General features: G+C 44.2%; 1 protein-coding gene across 1 annotated transcript in view; it reads right to left on the bottom strand.

Annotated features, from left to right (window-relative positions):
- LOC124616245 (protein unc-13 homolog 4B-like) overlaps positions 1 to 23,756 on the bottom strand; it is a 191,123-nt gene that overhangs the window by 52,503 nt on the left and 114,864 nt on the right. Inside the window, exons 4-6 of the mRNA XM_047144552.1 lie at positions 21,239 to 21,431; positions 7,232 to 7,291; positions 7,029 to 7,121 (exon numbers count right to left, since the gene is read on the bottom strand). Coding sequence (XP_047000508.1) covers positions 7,029 to 7,121; positions 7,232 to 7,291; positions 21,239 to 21,431 — 346 coding nt within the window. The remainder of the gene's footprint in view (positions 1 to 7,028; positions 7,122 to 7,231; positions 7,292 to 21,238; positions 21,432 to 23,756) is intronic.

The following is a 23,756-nucleotide window of genomic DNA, read 5'->3' as shown; positions in this document are numbered from 1 at the left end:
TAGGAATGGTAGAACGATGGGTTCGATGACGGTTTGGATGTACCGTGCACTATTCAGTGTCCCCTCGACGATCACCAGTGGTGTACGGCCAGTGTAGGAGATCGCTCCCCACACCATGATGCCGGGTGTTGGCCCTGTGTGCCTAGGTCGTATGCAGTCCTGATTGTGGCGCTCACCTGCACGGCACCAAACACGCATACGACCATCATTGGCACCAAGGCAGAAGCGACTCTCATCGCTGAAGACGACACGTCTCCATTCGTCCCTCCATTCACGCCTGTCGCGACACCACTGGAGGCGGGCTGCACGATGTTGGGGCGTGAGCGGAAGACGGCCTAACGGTGTGCGGGACCGTAGGCCAGCTTCATGGAGACGGTTGCGAATGGTCCTCGCCGATACCCCAGGAGCAACAGTGTCCCTAATTTGCTGGGAAGTGGCGGTGCGGTCCCCTACGGCACTGCGTAGGATCCTACGGTCTTGGCGTGCATCCGTGCGTCGCTTCGGTCCGGTCCCAGGTCGACGGGCACGTGCACCTTCCGCCGACCACTGGCGACAACATCGATGTACTGTGGAGACCTCACGCCCCACGTGTTGAGCAATTCGGCGGTACGTCCACCCGGCCTCCCGCATGCCCACTATACGCCCTCGCTCAAAGTCCGTCAACTGCACATACGGTTCACGTCCACGCTGTCGCGGCATGCTACCAGTGTTAAAGACTGCGATGGAGCTCCGTATGCCACGGCAAACTGGCTGACACTGACGGCGGCGGTGCACAAATGCTGCGCAGCTAGCGCCATTCGACGGCCAACACCGCGGTTCTTGGTGTGTCCGCTGTGCCGTGCGTGTGATCATTGGTTGTACAGCCCTCTCGCAGTGTCCGGAGCAAGTATGGTGGGTCTGACACACCGGTGTCAATGTGTTCTTTTTTCCATTTCCAGGAGTGTATGTATTGGGAAAGAAAAATGTTTCCTTGTGTGACGTAACGCTAACAAAGCACTAAATAAATAAACCACAGCTGCTGATCGCGCGAATCGCCCACGCCCGTAAGCTGTCAGTACAGGAAGACAAACAATAAAACACGCCCCTCTCACATCGTCTAACCCAGCAGTCGCCGCGCTGTTTAGACTTCTGACCCTGAGTTAAGCGACCAACTTTGCTTAGCTCACGACAGAAATCACGAACACCAATTAAAATTAAACATACTTTAAAGTATTATTGTCTCTGTAAGCATTTTTGCTTGTTAATGAATAGGAAAACTACGCTTTTGAGAAACTCTTAACGTTAGTTGTCATTTTTGGATTTGGCTGTTAGTTACTAGGTGCACACTATTACCAAATGCGACTAGTGATGGAGACAAATCATCCGCTCAGTTTTGTAACATCAAATTACTTCACAGCTACCGATAGGCAACCCAATGAGCATATTTCCAAAGCGAGCTACCTTCGCTGCACCTTCCCCGGGCACTTCGAGTCAGCGACTTCAGTTCACTGCATGCACGTATTGATATTCGCCGTACCACAAACGGAGCCCACAATAAGCGTCTCTAACGCGAGTTAAAAACTTGGGGAGATGCTCTGCCCTCTATTTTCTGTATGTCGTTTAGTTTTCGAGACGTCATCTTCTGAAACCCCAGGGGAATTTATAAATAACCATATATGTATTCCGCATGCCACTGCCAGTGCATGATGGAGAGTACTTTGTACCAATATTACACTACTGGCCGTTAAAATTGCTACACCAAGAAGAAACTCAGATGATAAACGGGTATTCATTGGACATATATTTTATACGAGAAATGGCATATGATTACATTTTCACGCAATTTGGGTGCATAGATCCTGAGAAATCAGTATCCAGAACAACCACCTCTGACCGTAATAACGGCCTTGATACGCCTGGGCATTGAGTCAAACAGAGCTTGGATGGCGTGTACAGGTACAGCTGGCCACGCAGCGTCAACACGATTACACAGTTCATCGAGAGTAGTGACTGGCGTATTGTGACGAGCCAGTTGCTCGACCACCATTCACCAGACGTTTTCAGCTGGTGAGAGATCTCGAGAATGTGCTGGCCAGGGCAGCAATCGAACATTTTCTGTATCCAGAAAGGCCCGTACAGAACCTGCGACATGCGGTCGTGCATTATCCAGCTGAAATGTAGGGTTTCGCGGGGATCGAATTAAGGGTAGAGCCACGGATCTTAACATATCTGAAATGTAACGTCCACTGTTCAAAGTGCCGTCAATGCGAACAAGAGGTGACCGAGACGTGTAACCGATGGGACCCCATACCATCACGCCGGGTGATAGGCCAGTATGGCGATGACGAATACACGCTTACAATATGCGTTCACCGCGATGTCGCCAAACACGGATGCGAGCATCAAGATGCTGTAAATACAACCTGGATTCATCCGGAAAAATGACGTTTTGCCAATCGTGCACCCTGGTTCGTCGTTGAGCACACCATCTCAGGCGCTCCTGGCTGTGATTCAGCGTCGAGGGTAACCGCAACCATGGTCTCCGAGCTGCTGCAAACCTCGTCGAACTGTTCGTGCAGTTCGTTGTTGTCTTGCAAACGTCCCCATCTGTTGACTCAGGGATCGAGACGTGGCTGCACGATCCGTTACAGCCATGTCGATAATATGCCTGTCATCTCGACTGGTTGTGATACGAGGCCGTTGGGATCCAGCACGGCGTTCCGTATTACCCTCCTGAACCCACCGATTCCATATTCTGCTAACAGTCATTGGATCTCGACCAACGCGAGCAACAATGTCGCGATACGATAAACAGCAATCGCGATAGGCTACAATCCGACATTTATCAAAGTCGGAAACGTGATGGTACGCGTTTCTCCTCCTTACACGAGGCATCACAACAACGTTTCACCTGGCAACGCCGGTCAACTGCTGTTTGTGTATGAGAAATCGGTTGGAAACTTTCCTCATGTAAGCACGTTGTAGGTGTCGCCACCGGCGCGAGCCTTGTGTGAATGCTCTGGAAAGCTAATCATTTGCATATCACAGCATCGTCTTCCTGTCGGTTAAATTTCGTGGCTGTAGCACGTCATCTTCGTGGTGTAGCAATTTTAATGGCCAGTAGTGTATTATTTTCTTTCCTACTTAATTTTCGAAGAGAGCAAAGGGAAAATTACTGTATACGCCTACGTATGCGACCTAATCTTTCTTACCTTGTTCTCTTGTTCCATACTCAAGATACATGATGGCAGCAAAGTTGTTTTAATATCTTCTTTGCATATAACTCCTTTAAATTTACCCAACAAAGGATGTCGTCCTGTTTCCAAAGATCCCTTTTAAATTCCCTTTAGTAACACTCTTATATGCACTGTACTGACCTCTTACGATCGTAGCAGTGGTATTCTGAATTTTTTCGATGTCTGTTCCCACGGCTACTTGATACAGACTCCAAACGCATGTATAGTATGTCGGATGGTCGGTTGGTTGATTTGCCGGAGGGGCCCAAACAGCGAGGTCATTGGTCCCATCGGATTAGAGAAGGAGGGGGAAGGAAATTGGCCGTGCCCTTTCACAGGAACCAGCCCGGCATTTGCCCGGAGCGATTTAAGGAAATCACGGAAAACCTAAATCATGATGGCCATACGCGTGTTCGAACCGTCATTGTCCCGAATGCGAGTCCAGTGTGCTAACCACTACGCCACCTCGTTCGGTATGTGGGGTGGGATGGTTGTCGTTGTAGTAGTGTATACCCCTGGGATGCAAAATTAAAATTACGGTAATTATAAAACAGAGTGAAGCTCCCTATGCAATTATGCGCATTAACTTTCGAAAGGTAATGAAACAAGTCGTACAACGGATAACATTTTATAATATCTGAATTTAACAGGGGTAGTCGCACTCTTAGAAGTTAATAGTCATGCATGAAATACACAGGTCAACCACCTCGCGACACCGCATTTTAATTAAGGGAGGCACCTGAATGAAAATGCATGCTAATAAAATATGCTATTTAGTTCCCTTCACATGAATTCAGGTGGGAAAGAACTTAAACAACATAACAATAAACGTAAAATTAAAGACACAAATTATGTCTAACTCCGATATTGGTACCAATTTTAGGATCATGTAATGAATATTGCCAATAGTCAAGCGAAGAACGTATCAGAAAGTGTGATGAAAAGTGAACTCGGAAGAACAAACACCGTTCACAGATTCAAAGTGCACCCTACAAATCATACAGTTAACTACGGTCATCGTTCACCAACTCCACACGATTAGTAAATACCGCACCCATGAACTACGAGTATTTCACGGTAAAGCATTACTAGCCAAATCTCACCAAATAAACTTCAATCAATCGGCTGCAAGCGCCCAAGCTACGAGCTTCGGTTCATAACATTTATTTAACTTTGCATTTATTGTTATCTTGTTTAAGTTCTTTCCCATCTCAATTCACGTGAAGGGAACTAAATAGCATATTTTATTAGCATGCATTTTGAAAAAAAAAATGGTTCAAATGCCTCTGAGCACTATGGGACTTAACATCTGAGGTCATCAGTCCCCTAGAACTTAGAACTACTTAAACCTAACTAACCTAAGGACATCACACACATCCATGCCAGAGGCAGGATTCGAACCTGCGACCGTAACGATCACGCGGTTTCAAACTGAAGCGCCTAGAACCGCGCAGGCCAGTTCGGCTGGCCATGCATTTTCATTCAGATGCCTCCCTTAACTAAAATGTGATGTCGTGAGGTGGTTGACCTTTGTATTTCATGCATGACTATCAGCTTCTAAGGGTGGGACTGCCCCTGTTTAATTCAGATTTTATAACCCATTTTCGCGTGTGCGGCCCACGAGGATGCCAGCAAGACCATCATTCGTGGCAGCAGGAAGTAGATACTGTAGACTCAAACTCTAACTTTTTTCTCACGTTTTGGAAAACTCCAAGTCATCCATCAACGATGGTACTGATTCCGAGTGCCATCTAATCTCCTGACAAGTTTTGCCAAGATTGCGACCGTCGCCCCAATGAAATTTCAAGATCTCGACAGTGCGGCAGCAAGAGTGAGATTTTTTGTTCATTTTACAGGTGGTTTGACCAGAAGTTAAAACTGTCTTCCTAGCCACACTCCAGAGCAGCTGTTGACACATTGAGATTTGCGGTTCCTACGGAAAATTTCCCATCACCGATTTCCTTAACTAGAGGAGACATTCTTCCATGCAGGCATCGCAACATTGCACGGGCGCTTTCTAGCTACCTGATGCATTACCTCCTATCGCGTTAACATGGCCAGCAACGAGTTGGGGGAAGCCCGAGGGTGGAGGTTGCGTCAGCCCTGAACACTACTCAAGGTTATATGTTTACGGCTGTGGTGGAGGTCGACTGTTTGCCTCCCTCCACCGTCTCTGCTAGGCTGCTGCGCCGTATAAACGGAAAAATACAGCTTCTCACAAAGTGGAGTAAACAGCTAATTCAGTTCCTAGCTTGACTATAAGCAACATGTGGAATTACATATGCATTTTGCTATTAGTGGTACGAATTATGAAAAGAACATCTCAGTTACGCACTCATTACGTGGGGAGTACTATTAGAGCATAAAAATATGGATAAAACACGTAGGATGGCGCTACATGAATTATTAAACCACCTTACAAATACTTTAGAACCTGGTCGCACTTACGTTTTGAGAGCGATTTCCTTTGCAGATACATTACATTTTTTTAGAAACCTTCCAACAGATCTAAATCTTCCGTTTGTCGTCTTCTGCAGTATCTATTATATGCGGCTGCCCTATTTAATATCGTTTGTTAGTATTGTCCCTAAATAATTAAACGATGTCAAGTACTCAAAATTTTCGGAACTACCAAGCGAGGTGGCACGGTAGTTTGCGCAGTGGACTCGCATTCGAGAGGACGACAATTCAGATCCACGTCCAGCCATCCTGATATAGGTTTTCCGTTATTTCCCTAAATCACTCCAGGCAAATGCCAGGATGGTTCCTTTGCAAGGGCAAGGTTTTCCATATATGCTACTTTTCTGACAGTTATATGACATTGTCAGAAATGTGGAATACATGGAAAAAATGTAACATCCGATATACAACTCCAGTGTACACCTGGGAGAAAGTAATAATTCCAAAACAGACTGGATATGACAGCAACGATGTTACATAGCACCTGCTGATGGCAATTTGCCGAAATGGGCTCATCGTGAATGAGATAAAATGTAAACAATTTACATAGTAGTGTAGCTGGCTATTATTCACAATAATCATGTCAGTAAAAGACATATTTCGCACTGCGGGCCTCAAAGAACAGAAATGGGAGAAAACCTTTATTGAATATTTTGTTTGTAAGTAACTGATTTCATGAGCTACTGCAAGCTCGAGTTATGTTCCGGAGGAGTGTGTATGCGCAGATAGCATTGGGAGAGAACACGGCTGGTTTACAGCACTGACGCTGGAAAGAGATATATAGCGAGGCGCCTGCCAGTCTGGTTCTGCGTCTGGAAACTTCCATAACGTTGGAGCAGTAATACTACCGTAGACTGTCTAGGAGGTGAGGACGCAGTTTTGCTGCGAGGACATCCCTTCCATTGAAGAATAAGATCGTCCATTTACCCGAGTGAATGGGGGAGGGCGGGGGGAGGGGTGGATTTTAAAAAAACGATGATTAGTGTTTTAAAGTCCCGTCGACAACGAGGTCATCAGATCTTTTAAGAAATCTACATTGAAATCTTCGAGCGAACTTGATGAGAAATTATGTAATGTACATTTTTTACTTACTGCTGCAGGCTTTCTTGCGTGCTGAGAACTTCCCTACCAAAAGAGCAGCAGAATTCCGTTTGTTCATAACCCCTTTATGTGATTATTCGTAATAATTCTTTCAAGAAGACGACGGCTTATTCGTTCTCCTATCGCCTTCTGTCGAATCTGTTCATACCGCATTTCTCAAATGATTCCCATTGAGACGTGACATTCAACAACAAATGAAAACATAAATACATGTTGTGGCAAAGCAGTCCCTCTAATTTTAACATGACTCACATGTTGCACCTGCTTCACCTCCAACGAGTCGCTTTCGTATGCTGTCCTCTTCAAGATCTCCTCGGCGTAGTATGTGCAGCATCTGCAAACGTCCTGCAAACAATGGACTCGATTTAACTTCCGCTCACAGGTCACTGCTTAGCTCGGCACACTTGAAATTAATTGCATAGACTTCAATGAAAACTAAGACAAGCTATACTCACAGTCAGTAACTTCTCAAGGTCCTTCTTGTTACTGTAGCTTTCCACTGGTATTTCTCTGACCTGAAACAAAAGGGTGTGGTATTGGTCCAGGTGCAGCTACAACACGTACTCTAGTATTTCTTCATCAGACGAGTAGATGCTGAATGTATTCACAAAACTCTGTAGTAAAGCGTTTAGCACGATTCATAGTGATTATGGTAGTGCTCAGGAAATACTGTGCGATGTGATGATGCGTCAGCCGCACGAAACGAGATCTAACATAAAAGTAATGACTCTGTTCGCTTTGCTTAAAGAATTGTTTCTCGCGTTGTACACAGTGAGCATGAAGTCTTTCCTTCATTACAACAATTTATTCCTGAGGAACTAAGCCAGATACAGCTGAGTGGTTTCTTCCAAATTGCAGCTTAACTGATAAAGTTTTTTATGGAGACTCTTCCACATGCCTATTCGTTTTTCTGCTAATGGAAGCTTGACTCAAATAATTTTTGTGGATATACTTTTAGGCTTGATCTGACAGCTCAGTTACATTAATCTCAAGCACTGGCATTATTTCAACACACACTAGGGGCTATTTGTGCACCAGATCTTGGATGAAACCTTTCCAGGCAGATGGATCGGTACAGACGCTCCAACAACGTGGCCGCCACGTTCACCTACATAAGCACTCTTGACACTTTTTGTGGTGTTACGTTAAGGATAAAGTGATCGGTTTACCAGTTCCTCATGTGCAGACTCTTACGGCACGAATATTAGGTGCTGTAGAGGCGGTGGCGAAAGATATTTTGGTAAAGACATGGAGAGAAATTGAGCATCGCCTACATGGTCTACGGGCAATGAACGGAGCACATATGGAAATGTATCCATAAAACAGTAAAAATATTAGCTTTGTGACAAGAACTTTAAGTATATAACTGTAAACTACACGTATTTCTAAAATTTCCTGTTTTCGCCATACGATAAATAAATAAAAAACCATAAAAAACTCGACTAGTTAAGCTGCCATTTGCAGGAATCACATAGTTGTATTTACCACAGTTCCTTACTAACAAATTTTTGTAATCAGGCAAAGACTTCATGCTCACCCTGTATAGCACTTAGTTGTTTTTCGATCTTGAACCGTCCTGACGCTGTCACAGTGCCTGACGTACTCAAATATCTCAGTAGCAGCGGACAAGAAGTGCACTGCAGCCGTGTTCTTGCACTCTTGTGAAGAGACAAAAGCAACAGAGGTCCTGCACAGTCTCACAGACAAACGATATGTACTGGTACGTAGAAAGATTGTGAATCACACTGTCTCTTGATTGTGCGTAACTGTGGCGAAAATGTAGTATACAGTGACAAACAGTGTTTTGAACATCACTAATGGAACACACTGGGAAAACAAACAAACTGAAGCTTTGTCAGATGACGTTCAGTTTGGGTTCAGAAAAGGGAAGCAGTTCTGGCTCTGCGCTTGGTGATGGAAGTTAAGACTTAAGAAAATCAAAGACAACTTGATCGGAAAAAGTAATATACTACAAAATGTTTGAAATCCTCAGGAAAGCAGATATACGCAATAGGCAAAGTCGGTTACGAATCAGGAGGAAACAATAATATCGGAACATTAAGAGAAAAGTACTCGTATTAAAAAGGGCGTTAGGAAGAGACGCAGACTTCCTCGTTTTTCGTTCAACATGTGTATTGAAGAGGAGACAACGAAGGAAATAAAATAAAACTTCGGAACTGGTGATTAGCCTCTTAGCTATGGAGACGGTCATGTTTCGTATTTGGGATTGGTTACAGCACTTGTAGCATTTGAAAAATGTCATGGTCATACACAAAGAAGAATGGTAGACCTAGTACTGATCGTTTCGGAAGCAATTAAAGACTTTCCTCCAAAAGAAGAACGTTTCTCCTCACTCTATTGGTTGACTTACGTAGTACAGCTTTATGCACTCAATTTGATAAGCATGGTGAGAGCTCAGAGCTCCTTGACCCAATTTTCTCTGCTGCATTTACAGTACAATTATTATTTCTGAATAATTTTAATTTTTATACTGTTCAAACAAATTTTTGACTGTTCTTGTTAACAAAGGAAAATATATCCAAACTAGCGAACGCGGCAATGTTTCGTAATTGCTAGATACGTAAGTTAAATTAGATATACAGCCTACAGCCCAATCTCCATCTCTCCCCTCTCTATCCATCCTCCCCGTCTCTTTGTTCATCTGCTCCTCCTCCCGCACTCTCTCTAGCCAGCTCCTCATCGCCCCCCCCCCCCCCCACCCCTCCTCTCTCTCTCTCTCTCTCTCTCTGGATTTCCTCCTTCCCCCTCTATCCATCTTCGCCTTCCCCTCTCTACGACAATTTCCTCCCCCCTCTCTGTGCATCTCCTCTTCTCCCTTTAATTGACCTTGTGTCTTCTTTATTGTTACTGCAAACGAAACATTGATTGGGAATTGAAGTGACTTAAAGTGAATGGGCACATCGGTTGACTTCTCCAGCTACATCTACATCTACATCTACGTGATTACTCTGCTATTCACAATAAAGTGCCTGGCAGAGGGTTCAATGAACCACCTTCAAGCTGTCTACCTTTCCACTCTCGAACGGCGCGTGGGAAAAACGAGCACTTAAATTTTTCTGTGCGAGCCCTGATTTCTCTTATTTTATCGTGATGTTCATTTCTCCCTGTGTAGGTGGGTGCCAACAGAATGTTTCCGCAATCGGAGGAGAAAACTGGTGATTGAAATTTCATGAAAAGATCCCGTCGCAACGAAAAACGCCTTTGTTTTAATGATTGCCACTCCAATTCACGTATCATGTCTGTGACACTATCTCCCCTATTCACGATAATACGAAACGAGCTGCCCTTCTCTGTACTTTTTCGATGTCATCCATCAGTCCCATCTGATGCGGATCCCACACAACACAGCAATACTCCAAAATAGGACGGACAAATGTGGTGTAAGCAGTCTCTTTAGTAGACCTGATGCACCTTATTAGTGTTCTGTCAATGAATCTCAGTCTTTGGTTTGCTCTACCCTCAACATTATCTATGTGATCATTCCAATTTAGGTTATTTGTAACTTTAATCCCTAAGTATTTAGTTGAATTTACAGCCTTCAGATTTGTGTGACTTATCGCGTAATCGAAATTTAGCGGATTTCTTTTAGTACTCTTGTGAATAACTTCGCACTTTTCTTTATTCAGGGGCAATTGCCACCATCCGCACCATACAGATATCTTATCTAAATCATTTTGCAATTCGTTTTGGTCATCTGATGACTTTACTTGACGGTAAATGACAGCATCATCTGCAAACAATCTAAGACGCCTACTGAGATTGTCTCCTATGACATTAATATAGATCAGGAACAACAGAGGGCCTATAACACTTCCTTGAGGAACGCCGGATATTACTTCTGTTTTACTCGATGACCTTCCGTCTATTACTACGAACTGTTACTTTTCTCACAGGAAATCACGAATCCAGTCGCACAACTGAGGCGACACTCCGTAGGCACGCAGTTTGGTTAGAAGACGCTTGCGAGAAACGGTGTCGAAAGCTTTCTGGAATTCTAAACATATGGAATCAATTTGACATCCCCTGTCGATGGCACTCATTACTTCATGAGTACAAAGAGCTAGTTGTGTTTCGCAAGAACGGTATTTTCTGAAATCGTGCTGACTACGTGTCAATAAATCGGTTTCTTCGAGTTACCTCATAATTTCGAATACAATATATATTCCCACAACCCTACTACAAATCGACGTTAGTGACATGGGTCTGTAATTCAACGGATTACTCGTACTTCCCTTTTTGGGTATTGGCTTGACTTGTATCTGTGAGGATAATGGCTTCAATGACAATAATTTGCATAGTTTTATTCTGCGAACGGGTAGGATTAGAAAGTTTTCGATCATTCATATTCCATATTAGTATACTAATTATTAGGCGAAAAGCCAAAGACACAACTGTCACGTTCCTTGTTAAAACCGACTGTGCGAAAGAAACAAAATAGCATATTGCTGTGTACAATTTTTGTTTAAAAGTTATATACAAGGAGAAAGTACATATATGGGGAAAATGTGTATGTGTGATGGTTAAACGCCTTGCTACGTTCGCTACAACTGCCTGCAAGGAATAAAACGAAGCCGCACAAGTCCACAAAACAGCACACCATTTTCTTTCTCTCAGCAAGTTTTAACAGAAAATCTTTATATTTGTTTAAAAAAATGAGTATTATTATAAGTCTGTCCGAATATTTGTTACAGTATCTTGAAAAATTTGAGGTAAATCATTCAAATATTTTTGTTAATAACGTTTCCCTGTTATAAATGTATACAAATATTTAAAAAATATATAGCCTTTGTCGATCCAACAGTTTATTGCATCGCGTAAAAATTTGATGTAAAACAGTCCAGAACTATTCGATAGTTTTGGTAACAACGTTAAACAACGTCATGTCTTTACACTAAGGTGACAAAAGTCATGAGATGGCGATATGCACATATATAGATGGCAGTGGCGTCGCATGAACAAAGGGTAAAAGGGCAGTGCATTGGCGGAGTTGTCATTTATACTCAGATAATTCACGTGGAAAGATTTCTGACGTGATTATACCCGCACGACCGGAATTAAAACACTTTGAACGCGAAATGATAGTTGGAGGTATACGCATGGGACTTTGCATTTCGGAAATCGTTGGGTAATTCAATTTTCCGAGATCCACAGTGTCAAGAGTGTGCCGAGAATACCAAATTTCAGGCATTACCTCTCACCACGGACAACGCAGTGGCCGACGGCCTTCGCTTAACGAGCGAGAGCGGCGGCGTTTCCGTAGAGTTGTCAGTGCTAACAGACAAGCAACACTACGCAAAATAACTGCAGAAATCAATATTGTGCGTACGCGAACGTATCCGTTAAGAAAGTGCGGCGAAATTTGGCGTTAATGGGCTATGGTACCAAACGACCGACGCTAGTGCCTTTGCTAACAGTAGAAAATCGCCTGCAGCGCCTCTCCTGGGTTCGTGACGATATTGTTACTACCCTAGACGACTGTAAAACTGTGGCATGGTCAGATAGGTCCTGATTTCACTTCGTAAGATCTGATGGTAGGTTTTGAGTGTGGCGCAGACCCTACCAAGATATGGACCAAGGTTGTCAACAAGGTCCTTCTCAAGCTGACGGTAGCTCCACGATGGTGTGGGCTGTGTTTATGTAGAATGGACTGGGTCCTCTGGTCCAGATGAAGTGATCATTGACTGGAAATGTTTATGTTCGGCTATCCGGAAACCATTCGCTGCCATTCATGAACATTTCACCAGGCCATTGTTGTTCGAGATAGGTTGGAAGAAGATCCTGGTCAATTCGAGCGAATGATTTGGCCATCCAGATCGCCCGACATGAATCCCGTCTAACGTTTATGGGACATAATCGAGAGGTCAGTTCGTGTACAAAATGTTGCACCGGCAATACTTTCTCAATTATGTAGATAAGGAGGCAGCATGGCTCAATATTTCTGCAGGGGACTTCCAAAGACTTATTAACTGCACGCCACGTCGAGTTGCTGGACTACGTCGGGAAAAGGAAGTCCGACACGATATTAGGAGGTATCCCGTGACTGTTGTCACCTAAGTGCAATGTCAGCGGTGGTAAGACACTACACTGATAGTGCAAATGGCTCTAAACACTACTGGACTTCACAGCTGAGGTCATCAGTCCCCTAGACTTAGAACTATTTAAACCTAACTAACCTAAGAACATCACACACATCCATGCACGTCGCAGGATTCGAACCTGCGACCGTAGCAGCAGCGCGGTTCCGGACTGAAGCGCCTAGAACCGCTCGGACACAACGGACGGCTGCACTGATAGAAATGGGAGGCGTTACAACATGAACACATTCACCAAACGTTGCTTGAACGTTTATGGTGGCGATCGCAACACAGCATACACAAATGACGTGTGCGTGCAGCTTATTGCGATCTCTCGAACAATTGGCGCGAGGAACATGGGAGCATCAAACAGTAGGATAGCATAGATTGTTGGCTGGAATGCAGTGGGTGCAAGACAAGAGTGTGGCAAGTGGAGTGGTCACGGCGTCTTTGAACGACAAAACCACGAGAATTTCGCGGATTTTTCGACTGCCACTGATGGATAAACTATTCCCATTAGCAGCACTCCCTGCAGAGGATAAGGGTGAGCGTCACCAGGAACTGTGGGGCAGATTATGGGACGTCCATGTTTTTCGTTAACTCAAATTTCGTGGGGGGGGGGGGGGACAAAGATTCCTGTAAAATCTTACCAAATCTCATTCAAAGGGGGATAATGAAAATCTCACATCAACTTTATAATTCAGAGATTGAACACTATTTACAATATTAAAGTGCCGATCAGTCTTCATGGCCTGCCTGAATTGCAATGAATGCCTTACACGCGTGCATTTCCGGCATTTCAAAATGTATAACAAGTGCTACACAAGCGTCACATTCCATTCGGTGAGTTCCGTGCCGCGCACGTCAAAATCATTGAAGGTCAGTCCGTGAGTCAGTCATCATATTCTGCAACGTATATTAAGCCGATGTCACTGTGGTGAACATGAATTAGTATTAAAATTTATATAATACGTGTGTTAAGTGGCATGCCTAGAGGTCTAAACACACATGTGAGCAAGAAGTTAATCGTTTGTGGAACGAAGCTAAGATGAAGTTCACGGACAAGAATTCTTTTAGCGATAATATAAATCAAGAGATTGAAAATCTGTGTAATAGCACGGTCCAAAGGAAATTACAAATAATGTCGTCTTTCATCTGCAGAGTAACTAAAGATTCAATGATACACTACTGGCCATTAAAATTGCTACACCAAGAAGAAATGCGGATGATAAACGGGTATTCATTGGACAAATATATTATACTAGAACTGACATGTCATTACATTTTCACGCAATTCGGGTGCATAGATCCTGAGAAATCAGTACCCAGGACAACCACCTCTGGCCGTAATAATGTGCTTCATACGCCTGGGAAATGAGTCAAACAGAGCTTGGATGGCGTGTACAGGTACAGCTGCCCATGCAGCTTCAACACGATACCACAGTTCATCAAGAGTACTGACTGGCGTATTGTGACGAAACACGTTGCTCGTCCACCACTGACCAGATGTTTTCAATTGTTGAGAGATCTGGAGAATGTGCTGGCCAGGGCAGCATTCAAACACTTTCTGTATCCAGAAAGGCCCGTACAGGACCTGCAACATGCGGTCGTAAATTATCCTGCTGAAATGTAGGGTTTTTCAGGGATCGAATGAAGGGTAGAGCCACGGGTCGTAACCCACCTGAAATGTAACGTCCATTGTTCAAAGTGTCGTCAATGCGAACAAGAGGTGACCGAGACGTGTAACCAATGGCACCCCATACCATCACGCAGGGTGATACGACAGTATGGCGATGACGAATACACGCTTCCAATGTGCGTTAACCGCGATGTCGCCAAACACGGATGCGACCATCATGTTGGTGTAAACAGAACCTGGATTCATCCGAAAAAAAAAAAAAAAACGTTTTGCCATTCGTGCACCCAGGTTCGTCGTTGAGTACACCATCGCAGACGCTCCTGTTGTGATGCAGCGCCAATGGTAACCTCTGCCATGGTCTCCGAGCTGGTACTCCATGCTAGTGCAAACGTCGTCGAATTGTTCGTGCAGATAGTTGTTGTCTTGCAACATCCCCATCTGTTGACTCAGGGATCGAGACGTGGCTGCACGATCCGTTACAGCCATGCGAATAAGATGCCTGTCATCTCGACTGCTAGTGATACGAGGCCGTTGGGATCCAGCACGGCGTTCCGTATTACCCTCCTGAACCCACCGATTCCATATTCTGCTAGAAGTCATTGGATTTCGACCAACGCGAGCAGCAATGTCGCGATACGATAAACCGCAATCGCGATAGGCTACAATCCGATCTTTATAAAAGTCGGAAACGTTATGGTACGCATGTCTCCTCCTTACAAGAAGCAACACAACAACGTTTCAACAGGCAACGCCGGTCAACTGCTGTTTGTGTATGAGAAATCGGTTGGAAACTTTCCTAATGTCAGCACGTCGTATTTGTCGCCACCGGGGCCAACCTTGTGTGAATGCTTTCAAAAGCTAATCATTTGCATATCACAGCATATTCTTCCTGTCGGTTAATTTCGCGTCTGTAGCACGGTCATCTTCGTGGTGTAGCAATTTTAATGGCCAGTAGTGTATTTAATGTATACAATATACCAATAAAAGGACAAGTTTTTAGGGATCCATCGAAACGGTTAATACTATCTCCGTGTAGCCTTTTTGTCCATCTGTCACTGCTTGTCTCTTCGTTCAAATACTACCCAGAGCTGACATGTTTAAAATAGTGTACCTAATTAGGTAACAACACTGTTCAATACCTTTTCTAAATAAATCATAGTTTCATGAAAGTGTTTTGATCAACGTTTGAAATAAATTTTTAAAATTCATTTTTACGAATTTTTACCCAGCCACGAGATAAACCTCACGAAAGGGGCAGCAGGGGGTCCCAACACATCTAACCAAATCTCACCAATGAGGGAGGGTGGGTCCAAATTTAAAGAAAACCCCTCATACAGTTAATGGACGTCCCTTTACAGGAATCTGGCTTGAGATCTCGAGTCGCCATGGGTTGTACACCGCTGACACCACGCCACACTCGACACAGACATGCGTGATGTAGAGGCAGAGTAACTGGGCCATTTGTGGAACTATGCGGTGTTCAGCGATGAAAGTTGCTGCTAATTCTTTTGGTCAGGCCGACGCCAGTATATCCGTAGACAGTCTAGTGAATGGTCCCAGGAAGCAGCTCTTCTCGACACTCGTATCTCCACAAACCATGTGTGGAGGTATTCCACGTGACAACAAGGCTTATTTGACAGTTCCTAAAGAGGGGCTGAAAGTATGCCAGTATATGGCAAGAATGATACGTCCTGTTGCCATAAGCATCATGACCGTGGTTTAACAGCGCAATTCGGATAATGCTCAGGAAGCAAAGACAGTTGCACTCGCGGTACAAGAAAGATCGGAAGAATGAGGACAGGCAAAAGTTAGTAGAGATTCGTGCTGCTGTAAAAAGAGCGATGCGCGAAGCATACAACCACTACCACAGTCATACCTTAGCAAAAGATCTTGCTGAAAACCCAAGGAAATTCTGGTCTTACGTAAAATCGGTAAGCGGGTCGAAGGCTTCCATCCAGTCACTCACTGATCAGTCTGGCTTGGCAACGGAAGGCTGCAAAACGAAAGCTGAAATTTTAAATTTAGCATTTGAGAAATCTTTCACGCAGGAGGATCGTACAAACATACCGCCGTTTGAGTCTTGTACAGATTCCCATATGGAGGACCTAGTGATAGACATCCCTGGGGTTGTGAAGCAGCTGAATGGGTTGAAAATCGCCAGGTCCTCATGGGATTCCAATTCGGTTTTACAGAGAGTACTCTACTGCATTGGCTCCTTAATTAGCTTGCATTTACCGCGAATCTCTTGCCCAACGTAAAGTCCCGAGCGACTGGAAGAAAGCGCAGGTGACTCCTGTATATAAGAAGGGTAGCAGGACGGATCCTCAAAATTACAGACCAATATCCTCACTATCGGTTTGTTGCAGGATTCTCGAACATATTCTCAGTTCGTATATAATGAATTTCCTTGCGACAGAGGAGTTGCTGTCCATGCATCAGCACGGCTTCAGAAAACATCGTTCCTGCGAAACGCAAATCGCCCTTTTTTCACATGACATCTTGCGAACCATGGATGAAGGGTATCAGACGGATGCCATATTGCTTGACTTCTGGAAAGCGTTTGATTCGACGCCCCACTGCAGACTCCTAACTAAGGTACGAGCATATGAGATTGGTTCCCAAGTATGTGAGTGGCTCGAAGACTTCTTAAGCAATAGAACCCAGTATGTCGTCCTCGATGGTGAGTGTTCATCGGAGGTGAGGGTATCATCGGGAGTGCCCCAGGGAAGTGTGGTAGGTCCGCTGTTGTTTGGTGAATAGCAATGTGCGGCTGTTTGCTGATGATGCTGTGGCGTACGGGAAGGCGTCGTCGTTGAGTGACTGTAGGAGGATACAAGAGGACTTGGACAGGATTTGTGATTGGTGTAAAGAATGGCAGCTAACTGTAAATATAGAAAAATGTAAATTAATGCAGATGAATAGGAAAAAGATTCCTGTAATGTTTGAATACTCCATTAGTAGGGTAGCGCTTGACACAGTCACGTCGATTAAATATTTGGGCGTAACATTGCAGAGGGATATGAAGTGGGACAAGCATGTAATGGCAGTTGTGGGGAAGGCGGATACTCGTCTTCGGTTCATTGGTAGAATTTTGGGAAGATGTGGTTCATCTGTAAAGGAGACCGCTTATAAAACACTAATACGACGTATTCTTGAGTACTGCTCGAGCGTTTGGGATCCCTATCAGGTCGGATTGAGGGAAGACATAGAAGCATTTCAGAGGAGGGCTGCTAGATTTGTTACTGGTAAGTTTGATCATCAGCGAGTGTTACGGAAATGCTTCAGGAACTCGGGTGGGAGTCTCTGGAGGAAAGGAGGCGTTCTTTTCGTGAATCGCTACTGAGGAAATTTAGAGAACCAGCATTTGGGGCTGACTGCAGTACAATTTTACTGCCGCCAACTTATATTTCGCGGAAAGACCACAAAGATAAGATAAGAGAGATTAGGGCTCGTACAGAGGCATATAGGCAGTTATTTTTCCCTCGTTCTGTTTGGGAGTGGAACAGGGAGAGAAGATGCTAGTTGTTGTACGAGGTACCCTCCGCCAAGCACCGTATGGTGGATTGCGGAGTTTGTATGTAGATGTAGACTACAGTACCAAATGGCGTATTCTGGCAGGATAACGTAGGAACCCAAAGTGCAGTTCTCACCACAGACTCCTTGACGAATGTATTGGTTCTCGACTGAGTTGCGCGGTCAAGTTATTTTTCACCCACGAAGCACACCTGGAATGCGGTATTAAGACATATTTCACAGAAGATGGGATGAAAAACATAGGTAATGTGAAGGTAACTACAAGGAAGCCATGGGTAACAGAAGAAATACTGCAACCGATCGATGAAAGAAGGAAGCAAAAGAATTTTCAGGGAAATTCGGGAATACAGAGATACAAGTCACTTAGGAATGAAATACATAGGAAGTGCAGGGAAGCTCAGGTGAAATGCCTACATAAAAAATGTGAAGAAAACAAAAAAGAATTGGCTGTAGGGAGGATTGTCTCAGCGTATAGAAAACTCATAACAACCTTCGGTGAAATTAAAAACTAGGACGGCAAAATTAAGAATGCAATGGGAATTCCACTGTTAAATGCGGCGAAAAAATCGGATAGGTGGAAAGAGCTCTATGAGGAGAAGGACTTGTCTGAAGATGTGATAGTGTAAGTAGACTGTTTAGGTTTTTATATTGGTAACGCCACGTAGCGCTCTGTATGAAAATCACTGACTGTGCTGTGTGCAGTCTGTAGCTGGTTGGCATTGTTGGAATATTCTCTATTGTAGTGTTGGCGTGAACAGCGCGTAGCGTTCTGCAGTTGGAGGTGAGCCGCCAGCACGGGTGGATGTGGGGAGAGAGAAGCCAGAGTTTTGAGATGTTAATATGATCGGACGAGCTGGACGTGTGTCCGTCAAAAAAAGGAAATTTGCCAAACTGGATGTCACAATTTATACATATATATTATGACTTTTGAACACTATTAAGGTAAATACATTGTTTGCTCTCTATCAAAATCTTTCATTTGCTAACTATATGCCTATCAGTAGTTAGTGTCTTCAGTAGTTAGAATCTTTTATTTAGCTGGCAGTATTGGCGCTCGCTTTATTGCAGTAGTTCGAGCAACGAAGATTTTTGGGAGGTAAGTGATTCATGAAAGGTATAGGTTATTGTTAATCAGGGCCATTCTTTTGTAGGGATTATTGAAAGTCAGATTGCGTTGCGCTAAAAATATTGTGTCAGTTTAGTGTTGGTCGGAATAAGTAAAGAGAGAAATGTTTGAGTACGTTGAGATTTGCTCAGCTGTTTGAAAATCAAATAACGTAGAGATTTACCAGCACAGTCATTTATAAATTTTTCTAAGGGTATGTTTCAATAGAAGAAGAAACCGGAGTCGGTAGGGAAGAGATAGGGGATCCACTATTCGAGGGAGAATTTAAAAGAATTTTGGAAGACTTAAGATCAAATAAGTCAGAAGAGATGGATAACATTCCATCGTAATTTCTAAAAATCACTGGGGAAAATGGCAACAATTTGTTTTGATCTTCTGATGACTTTACTAGTCGATAAACGACAGTGTCATCTGCAAACAACCGAAGACGGCTGCTCGGATTGTCTCCTAAATCGTTTTTATAGATAAGGAATAACAAAGGGCCTGTAACACTACCTACGGGAACGCCAGAGAACACTTCTGCTTTACTCGATGACTTTCCGTCAATTACTACGAACTGTAACCTCTCTGACACGAAATCACGAATCTAGTCACACAACTGAGACGATATTCCGTAAGCACTCATTTCACGCAATTTCACTGCAAGACGCATGTGTGGTAAGTGTCAAAAGCTTTCCGGAAATACGGAATCAATTTGAAATCATTTTTCAATAGCACTCAACACTTCATGCGAGTAAAGAGCTAGTTGTGTTTCATATGAACGATGTTTTCTAAATCCATGTTAACTGTGTGTCAGTAGACCGTTTTCTCCGAGGTAATTCGTAACGTTGGAACACAATATATGTTCCAAAATTCTGCTGTATATCGACGTTAATGATATGGGTGACCAACAACGAAGTGCTCAGATTTAAATGGGTGTAAGACAGGAATGTAGTCTTTCGCCTCTACTGTCAATCTATTCGTCGAAGGAGCAATGACGAAAATAAAATATAAGTTCAAGAGTGGGATTAAATTAAGGGTGACAGGATATCAGTGATAAGATTCGCTGATGATTTTGTTATCCTCAGTGAAAGTGAAGAAGAATTAGAGGAGATGTTGGGCGGGATGAACAGTCTAATAAATGTAGAATATTGATAGAAAGCAAATCGAAGAAAGACGGAAGCAGTGAAAAGCAGCAGTAAAGGGAACTGCGGAAAACTTAACATCAGAATTGGTGATAACAAAGTAGATAAGATTAAGGACTTCTGCTACATAGGCAGCAAAATAGCCCATGATGGACAGAGGAAGGACATAAACAGCAGACTAACACTGGCAAGAAGGGCATTCCTGGCCAACAGAAGTATACTTGTAACAACATAGGCCTCAATTTGAGGAAGAAATTTCGGACAACATACGTCTGGAACACAGTATTATATGATGGCGAAACATGTTCTGGGGGAAAAACGGAACACAAGACAATAAAAGTATTAAAAGTGTGGTGCTAAAGCAGAATGTTGAGATCAGATGTACTGACAAAGTAAGGAATAAGAAGGTTCTCCGCAGAATCGGCGAGGGAAGGAATATGCGGAAAACACTGACAAGAAGAGGGACAAGATGATAAGACACCTGTTAAGGCATCAGGGAATACCTTCCTAGGCAATAGAGGGAGCTGTAGAGAGTAACAACTGTAGGGGAAGACGGAGATTGGGATACATTCAGAAAATAATTGAGTACGTAGGTTGCAAGTGCGACTCTGAGAAGAAAAAAGAAAAAGTTTGCACAGGAGAGGAATTCGTGGTGAGCCGCATCAAGCCAGTCATAAAACTGATGACACGAAAAAAAATAAAAAAATACTTTCATACCAAACTCCACCCTACAATTTTCATAAGATTTGCAGGCATGACAGTTAATCCCTCTAGATGATATCTGGAGCTGTTTGGCGTCCAACCAATGCAAAAGTGTGTCATGTGTGTGAAGGTCACAACTTATATTGGTGCTTCAAACTATTACACGTTCCATTTCCGTAAGTGTATTTCGAAAATATGATTCTAGTGGTCATTCTGGCAGACAAGTGCAGATGGTCAGTCACCTGTCCCATGATGTCCGCGAGGTCGACGACGGAGCTGCTGTAGCGCACAGATCGGTCAACAGGCAGCAACTCGTCCAACTGGACGGCGCGCTCCACCATTTTCAGTGTCTCGCTCAGCCACTGCTGGTCGCCGCGGTAAAAGCCGTGCGCGAACCGCAGCGTCGACACTGACCCCCTTTGTCCTCCTGGAGGGCTGCAACATACGCATAGACACATATATACACTACTGGCCATTAAAATTGCTACACCAAGAAGAAATGCAGATAATAAACGGGTATTCATTGGACAAATATATTATACTAGAACTGACATGTGATTACATTTTCACGCAATTTGGGTGCATAGATCCTGAGAAATCAGTACCCAGAACAACCACCTCTGCCTGTAATAACGGCCTTGATACGCCTGAACATTGAGTCAAACAGAGCTTAGATGGCGTGTACAGGTACAGCTGCCCATGCAGCTTCAACACGATACCACAGTTCATCAAGAGTAGTGACTGGCGTATTGTGACGAAACAAGTTGCTCGGCCACCACTGACCAGACGTTTTCAGTTGGTGAGAGATCTGCAGAATGTGCTTGCCAGGGCAGCAGTCGAACATTTTCTGTATCCAGAAAGGCCCGTACAGGACCTGCAACATGCGGTCGTACATTATCCTGCTGAAATGTGGGGTTTTGCAGGGATCGAATGAAGGGTAGAGCCACGGGTCGTAACACATCTGAAATGTAACGTCCACTGTTCAAAGTGCCGTCAATGCGAACAAGAGGTGACAGAGACGTGTAACCAATGGAACCCCACACCATCACGCCGGGTGATACGCCAGTACGGCGATGACGAATACACACTTCCAATGTGCGTTAACCGCGATGTCGCCAAACACGGATGCGACCATCTTAATGCTGTAAACAGAACCTGGATTCATCCGAAAAAATGACTTTTGCCATTCGTGCACCCAGCTTCGCCGTTGAGTACACCATCGCAGGAGCTCCTGTCTGTGATGCCACGTCAAGGGTAAACGCAGCCGTGGTCTCCGATCTGATAGTCCATGCTGCTGTAAACGTCGTCGAACTGTTCGTGCGGATGGTTGTTGTCTTGCAAACGTCCCCATCTGTTGACTCAGGGATCGAGACGTGCCTGCACGATCCGTTACAACCATGCGGATAAGATGCCTGTCATCTCGACAGCTAGTGATACGAGGCCGTTGGGATCCAGCACGGCGTTGCGTATTACCGACCTGGAGCCACCGATTCCATATTGTGCTAACAGTCATTGGATTTCGACCAACGCGAGCAGCAATGTCGCCATACGATAAACCGCAATCGCGATAGGCTACAATACGACCTTTATCAAAGTCGGAAACGTGATGGTACGCATATCTCCTCCTTACACGAGGCATCACAACAACGGTTCACCAGTCAACGCCGGCCACTGATGTTTGTGTATGAGAAATCGGTTGGAAACTTTCCTCATGTCAGCGCGTTGTAGGTGTCGCCACCGGCGCCAACCTTGTGTGAATGCTCTGAAAAGCTAATCATTTGCATATCACAGCATCTTCTTCCTGTCGGTTAAATTTCACGTCTGTAGCACGTCATCTTCGTGGTGTAGCAATTTTAATGGCCACTAGTGTACATCAAGCCCGGTTCCCCAGCTGTCAGTCTACGGGTGGCGCGTTAGGCTTCCCTCTAACGTTACAATAAGTAACAAAAGCATCCTCTCCACGCTGCTGGTAAATCATCCGGGTTGAATGTTTGTGGTCCAGATATATTCACTTACAATTAACCATCCTTATGGGACAAAAAGGTAATTACCCTCTCTGGTCTTAATGGTGGTCTCAACTTGGCGGCAGAGAGAATCCACCATTTTCTTCAGATAGACCATATCCTTCTTAAGCCACTCATTGATAATTAGATCCCATATGGCCGCCAAACGGTGGGAATGTTGATTGCTACACTTCAGCCGCTGTTACGTTTAGTTCCACACATTTTCTATGGAATAAAGATTGAGGGATTTAGCTGACTACTCAAGGTGCTGAGTGTTTGTCAAACCATGGCGGTATGCGTGCAGCCCTGTGACACAGTGGTTATCTCGGAAGACGGTAGCGTCCACAGCACGCTCATCGTGGAGATGTGGAATAAAGGCGTATTGCAAGTCCACACTGATATACCAACAAATCAGGCAGTTTTATTTGTGGTGTGGTCATGGGTACATCCAAACGCTATAGCTTTTTCTGTCATTCTGACACGTCTCCATGTTCATCCGTACAACCCAGTGGCAAATAGGCACAACTTCACTTCAACGAATCTTACTGTGCGGGTTCTACACTACCGACTAGCACCATTTCACTGCCATGAGTCAAATCCGTAGTGGAGGTCACGTGACTGCCTACATCGACTAAATTACCTACAGTGCTCTTATAGAGATGATGGATATTTCGTCCAGTGACCCTGTATTCGCCGTATTGCGCCCATTCTGTCAAATCCTCCATCCTTTGTCATTATAAGCTATACCAATTCCCTG

The sequence above is a fragment of the Schistocerca americana genome, chromosome 1 (genome assembly GCF_021461395.2).
Source record: "Schistocerca americana isolate TAMUIC-IGC-003095 chromosome 1, iqSchAmer2.1, whole genome shotgun sequence".
NCBI lineage: Eukaryota > Metazoa > Arthropoda > Insecta > Orthoptera > Acrididae > Schistocerca > Schistocerca americana.
This window is presented reverse-complemented; position numbering and strand designations above follow the sequence as displayed.